This window comes from Rhipicephalus microplus, chromosome 8 (assembly GCF_043290135.1).
Source record: "Rhipicephalus microplus isolate Deutch F79 chromosome 8, USDA_Rmic, whole genome shotgun sequence".
Lineage (NCBI taxonomy): Eukaryota > Metazoa > Arthropoda > Arachnida > Ixodida > Ixodidae > Rhipicephalus > Rhipicephalus microplus.
This window is the reverse complement of record NC_134707.1, coordinates 13,804,189-13,810,657: the sequence shown is the minus strand read 5'-3', so window position 1 is coordinate 13,810,657 and position 6,469 is coordinate 13,804,189. Positions and strand designations below refer to the sequence as shown.

General features: G+C 46.3%; 1 protein-coding gene across 6 annotated transcripts in view; it reads right to left on the bottom strand.

Moving 5' to 3' along the window:
• The window catches only part of LOC119164156 (uncharacterized), a 42,376-nt gene continuing 35,907 nt past the window's right edge, over nucleotides 1-6,469 (bottom strand). For 4 of the 6 annotated variants that reach the window (XM_075871083.1, XM_075871087.1, XM_075871086.1 and 1 more), the window contains 2 exons: nucleotides 5,282-5,338; nucleotides 1-247 (listed from right to left, as the gene is read on the bottom strand). In XM_075871083.1, the coding sequence (XP_075727198.1) occupies nucleotides 158-247; nucleotides 5,282-5,338 (147 nt within the window). In that variant the 3' untranslated portion in view covers nucleotides 1-157. The remainder of the gene's footprint in view (nucleotides 248-5,281; nucleotides 5,339-6,469) is intronic. The other 2 variants (XM_075871085.1, XM_075871089.1) reach the window with 1 other exon arrangement.

The window sequence follows — 6,469 nt, the reverse complement described above, 5'->3', positions numbered from 1 at the left end:
TTCGATTGTGATCATTTATTTATTGTCACACAAAATGCAGAAGTAAAGCGTAAGTTACCGCACAACAATCAAAAAGAAATAATAGAAAACATCTTCCTTTCAAGGGCCAAATTTAAGGGAAACATGGCGTGGATTTGTGGCCCTCCAGAGAAAACTATTAGCGAGAGGATGAACCTTTCTTGCCTTTCTTAGTTTCCTCTTGAGGTGTAAAAATGTTTTGCACAAGCTCACAGTAGTCTTCTTGCATCTGAAAATCAGAAAAAAAAAGGGTAAAGATGGCAGACCCTTTTGAATATATGGAGCAGAAATAGTTTTGTAAGCTACGCGACTATAGAAGATCTGAAGGAGCCATTATTGACATCAATAATTGATGGATATGAACGATATGTAGAGTTTAACTTCTCAAAACCACCATATGATTATGAGAGACGCCGTCGTGGAGGGCTCCGGAAATTTCGACCACATGGGGTTCCCTGGATTGCACTCAAATCGGAGCGCACTGGCTTACAGCATTTCCACCTCGATCGAAAATGCAGCCGCCGCAGCCGGGATTCAATCCCGCGACCGGCGGGTGAGCAGCCGAATACCTTAGCCACTAAACCACCACGGCGGGGCAGTGAGCGAAACATTTCGGCGCAGCACGTGGCCTGGAAATCACAATGAATTATCAAAAACAGCTGAAAAATCTTTCTCTTTTCACGACAAATCACGGAAGCCTACGCAGCCGAAAATGCAGCCTAGCAGCCCAGTTTCCAGCCACTAGGCCACCACGGCAGGCATTGACAGAAATGAAGTAAGCGCAAAAAATGACAGCATATCCACGGGGTTGGATGATGGAGAGTGAGGCGAAGATGGGTGTGCACGCCGCTGCCGCTTCGGCCTCCCGTTGTCGTACTGCAGGGTCCTCGTCGGGGTCTCTTCTTCGACCGCGAGCCGCCGCCGCCGCCGCCGCCACCACCGCCGCCGTCCTGCGCGCACGCCGCTCAGCAGCCTTGTCCATCCTCCACCGCCAAACGTCTGAATGCGCGTGCTCATGCGATGCTTTTATTGTACTAAAGAGCGCTCCCTGGCATACGGAGCCGCCGAAGAACACGCGAGCGTAGTCACGCGATCGTCTCTCTCTCTTTTCGTACGTGTGACGTCAATACTTTTCTACAAGTACAGCCCTCTAGCGTCGTACCATTCGCATCTTTCAGTGTATAGTACAAGTACCGCCCTCTATGGCCGGTTCAAGAATTAACGCGGGGTTATCCACAACGGGGAAGCACAAGCCACGCCATAAGGAGCTTCGCCCCCTAAAGGTGCTCTTGATTTTTTTGTTGACCACACCGAGCCAGTAAAGAGGAAGCCGTTAGTATGTGCTCCTATGCTTGCTGTGGTTGTTGCTGCGATGCTTGAAATGTGCTGCTCACTCACTCTCTCTCTCTCTCTCTCTCTCTCACACACACACACACACACACACACACACACACACACACACACACACACACACACACACACACACACACACACACACACACACACACACACACACACACACACACACACACACACACACACTTCTGCCTCATGTCTACCCACTGTGTACGGAATAACACATGACTTCATACATAACTGCACATGGCAGCTCATTTTCAGACAACGACTGAAATTTTCGCCAATTGTAATTAATGAAATATTGTTAAGGGGAGATGCGGGTCAAAAAAGGCGTACTTTTTTTTCAAGTTAACCATTTTTCTTTTCGCCTGTTTTGATAAGGTTAGTACCTACTGTGCTGAAAAATATACATGTCGCGACTTAACTGGAAATGCTTTAAAATTGCGTCTAAAGAGCACAAGGTGCCTGTTAAAAGGCCCAAAGTATGCAGTCTTCGAGCACCTTGCCGCCGATAATGCGCCTCCACTCGCTATTCTCGATCGCATGATGCGAAGAGTCGAGACTCACTCTTCCAATGACGACAGTTTCCCTCGCTGATGCGGCGCAAGAAATAATAAAAAGAAGCACGCTTTCGCACTTTCTCGAGCGCCGCGACTGGCTTGTCATGTGGTACGGATCGGGGACCGCCATTGGCAGCTGCGCGCCTGTGTGTGCTGTAAAGCCTACTTGCGGAGTCCATGTCTTGTCGAGAAGCACAGCTGAACAATGCTTTTTAAGTGTGAATACACTTTATAAGCGACCCCAAACCATCCACCGCCGTCGGCGGCGTCCGCAGTCTTCTCTCTATCTTTAAAAGAAAGAGGACTTGGCGGGCCGCAGCGCGACGCTCTACCGAATAAGCCACGGACGCGACGCTGATATCGGTGTCAGTAACGCGCCTTATACCCGTGCCACACGGGCATAGAAAGTGACATTTGGTGGCGAAGGCCTTCAGTTCCTGAATGACATTTGTTTCGCCGGCGCTGCTACACGTCCAAAGCGAATGACATTTGACTTGATGATGTCGATTACAGCACCTTCCAAGTGAGCATTGAGTGAATAGCAACAAAAAAAAAATTAAGAAGCATTTACAAGCTTCATACACATCAGATAATCATTAAATGTAGAAATAAGCGTATTACGCTGTCCTTAGTTTTAGTTTCTTGCTTTGTTTTACAATGTTGCAGCCGACCGTAGCAACCTAAGCCAACACTACTCAGATACACAGCGTAAATAGAAAAGGGCGCCTGTCACATTGCACCTGCCGTAGGGCACGGGTTCGAATCCCGGCTGCGGTGGCTGCATTTCCGATGGAGCGGAAATGTTGTAGGCCCGTGTACTCAGATTTGGGTGCACGTTAAAGAACCCCAGGTGGTCTAAATTTCCGGAGCCCTCCTCTACGGCGTCTCTCATAATCATATAGTGGTTTTGGGACGTTAAACCCCACATATCAATCATGTCGCATTGCACCTGTCGCATCTCTCAGAAGAAGATGTTCGCAGAGTTCGTTTTTTTCACGGCAGCACTTGTGTGTTTCCGTGCAAAGCATCGTGCTCAAGAGCGAATAATTTTGGAGCAGAGGCGAGTTATTATGCGGCAGCTTCAGGACATTGAACTTCAATTAATATCAAACCATTTCAACCTGAGTCACGGAGAAAGTGAACTCGATGGCGATGGCGATGAAAATACCAGTGTTGCATGCTTGTTTGCCAAAGTTTCGTTAAACGCGACAAGCGTTTCATTGTCGATACTTTATTTTCTTCGTATAACGTTCAAAGCACCTTTTTAAGACTTTAGTGCAAATAAAAGGCGGGAAATTTTATTTTAGCTCAATATGATTTGTTTTATATACTTTCAGGTAAATCGCACTTCGCGAGCTGTGTCGTCGAGAGTAGGCATTTCTCAGTCAACTGAGTTCTGGTGAAGGCATTTGGTGGCGAATGGCATTCGAATGGCATTCGGATGAATGCCATTTTGTTCGCCTGTGTGGCACCGCGCGAATGGCAATAAATCGGAAGGCATTCGGGGGTAAATGCCATTTTTTCTGCCCGTGTGGCACGGGTATTATACCCCCTCCCCCTTCGCTCGCTCCTCCGCTCTCCTCGCTCGCTGCAGCTGCGCGCGCACCCCTCTCTCTCGCGCGCCCGCCTTCTCTCCCAGTCTCCCGCCGAGAGCGGGTCGTGAGGGGGAGTAAAGTTAAAATCCGTTGGCATTCGCAAGTGAGTTAACGTAAACTCCCCCGTGTGATCAAATTGCGATTCCCAGGAACCATTACACCATAAAGGCACCATAGTGTGATTAATATATATAATAGTGCGAATTAATAAATACCCCTCATAGCATCACCCCGTGTATTCGCACTTAACCATGTTCACCCTCGGGGAAATGCTTGGGAGTTTTTTCGTGTATTCATCTCTGTTATCAATGAAAAAAAAAAGCAATTGCTCGCGCGAGAAAGCCGTTGGGGCGGTGTGCTCTGTAGGAATAGACTACGAGCAGCTGGTCTGATTCGCGGCGTTGTTGGCTTGCAAAAACCAATGAATCAAACGTCATTCACAGCCATCAGCCAGAAAGTTCGTGATACGGCAATGGATGACGTCAGCGCCGATCTTGCAAGGTCGAAGAAGCTCACAGTGTGGAAGCTTAGCGGGGATGACACTGTCATTATGTACATGTCATGGTGTTTGGCACAAACATGGCCGCAAAATGGCATCGGCACTGTTGTGTCCCACGACACTGGACTTAGTTTAGATTTCGTAGTCCTGTCGAACTTCTTCATAGCTTGCAGTTGGCACAAGGCTCTGCCAGATAGAGTGGAAGAAGTTTGGCAAGCGTTTCATGGCCCTGTCTGTGAGCGAAATGTCTGTGAAGAGTCGGCTCGAAAACGTCGAGAGGGATAAACTCATGGTGCTGGTGTGTTTCAGTGGTAGTGGCCACTACAAGAAGGATTGTTCTTTTTGGTGTACAAAATTCATCGCATATAAAGACATCTTTCATAAATAAAAACTAAACTTTAACTTTAAAGCTCGGTTTTCTCAAAACATAAATTTTGCCATTTCTTTATGTGCCCCTCCTTTTTCGGCCATTTCTAGTGCTCGGATCTGCACGAAATTTTGCCTAAACTTTTTCCAAAGTATGCAAAGAAAATTATCTAGCTTAATTTTCAATATTTTATTTTATAATGAAAAATTGTATGTAAACCTTTACTAGGGTAGGTGAAATTTGGGCATTTTTACGTCTATTATTTTTTAGACTTACTACATATTTTTGTATGTGTTTCCTAATTAGTTATTTGTATGCTACACTTTATTTTAAGCATTATGAACTGCGAATGGTAAAGAATTACGAAAGCTTACGGATGAAAAGAAGGAGAGGGGGAAAGGTTTAAGGTTTTCACTTCATCATGTAGCATAGCTAATAGTACGCAACTTGCAAGACACTAATTATATATTTGAAATAAGCATAAAAAGTTCTATAAACAGCTCAAGTTTCATTGCACTAAAGTGAATACTTTGAAAAAAAGTGTCTGAGTTACATCTCTCCTTAAAAACAAAAATAAAAAAGCCCAAGTTTTGAGCCCCCATGTAGCAAGGCTGAAATGTAGCAACATGAATGGCAAGCCAAAACACTCTTTGATGCCGAAATAGCCATGACGGCCTTTAGATAAGAAGTAGTAAGGAAAGGGTGGACAAGGGTTCTTATGTCGTGCCGGGGACCACGCTATTGCCACGCGGGCCGCAGTGTGCTGACCTGTGTTCTAACGTTTTCTTCTGCTTGCGTAGTTAACGCATTGCAGATAAATGTGGGCAACATACTCATTTACATTACCACAGCAGCAATGAGAAGAGTTGGATCGGCGTTGTACCTTTTCCGTTTTCCTGTTAAGCTCTTGAACAGCACCATGCAGCCAGTTGCATTTTTGCTGCAAAGATAATAGTATATCCATAATTGAGTGCCGATATTGAGTAAGATGAGTCAACTAGCTAATTATTGAGTTACCAGTTTGTTATAATATGTAATATACAAGCAGATATATTCAGAAATAAAGCTCCATGTTTCCTACCCAACAGTTGTTGTGTTTAAGTAACTGATTTGTAAATGAGGCCGTGCTGAAGCAGATCAAAGCACAGTAAAGTTATTAAACTGAGGATTACCTCATTATTACAAGGAATTTTATTGGCACAGTTTCTCAAGAAGTCAGGATGACGAGTTTAGCAACGAAGCATCACTCTTTGCTTAACGCTCTGCATAGGGAAATGCACGGCAAGGTTCTTTTCGGTTTCGCCTAATGCGGTTGCCAGGCTTCGGGGCTATTCCCCCCCCCCCGCCCCCCTGCACTTCTAGCTTTACCGTATGGTTTCTGTGTATGTAATCCGCTGTGCCTGTGCGGTCTGTTAATATCGGCCGTTTTACATAACGGCCCCTGTGTGTTGCATAAGGTGAAGCCCCTTCTTTTTTCGCTGTGGTACGTTCTGTTCGGACTCGATCGTACATCCGAAGTAGAGAATTCGCGCGATCGGTCTAGACTGTGTCTCAGAAGTAGGAAACACACGCGCAATGAGTGGTCTTCCGGGGGAACTGGATCCCGTCGCAGTTGTACCGTGTGGGCAGCGTTATGATACATCGAACTCGTTGTCCCTGAAGTATGGGATACTTGTGCAGCTTCGCTTGCCAGGAAGACTACGCACAGCGACGCGTTCCCTGGGGAGACAGATTCGATAGCGTCTCAGTAGGCGTGACGCACTCGATCTGGCTCCCCGGTTTTTCGGCCTCACTGCGGACGCTGGCAAAATACTGATAATCGCGATGTGGCGCGTGCATTACTGTTGCCCCAGTGGCACGGGCACAGTAAGAGCAGTTCCCGACTGCATTTTACAGTTCACTGACTGTCTTTTCCTTTGGTAACCGAATCTGTTGGTCTTATTGTCTGCCGGTTGTCTGTTCTACGAGTTATGTGGCTAGCCCAGGTCAATTTTTTTTTCGCTTGATGTCATCTAGAACGTAGGCAATTCCAGTCTTTTATTGGCCCATCCTGCTATGCTCCGATCTCTGC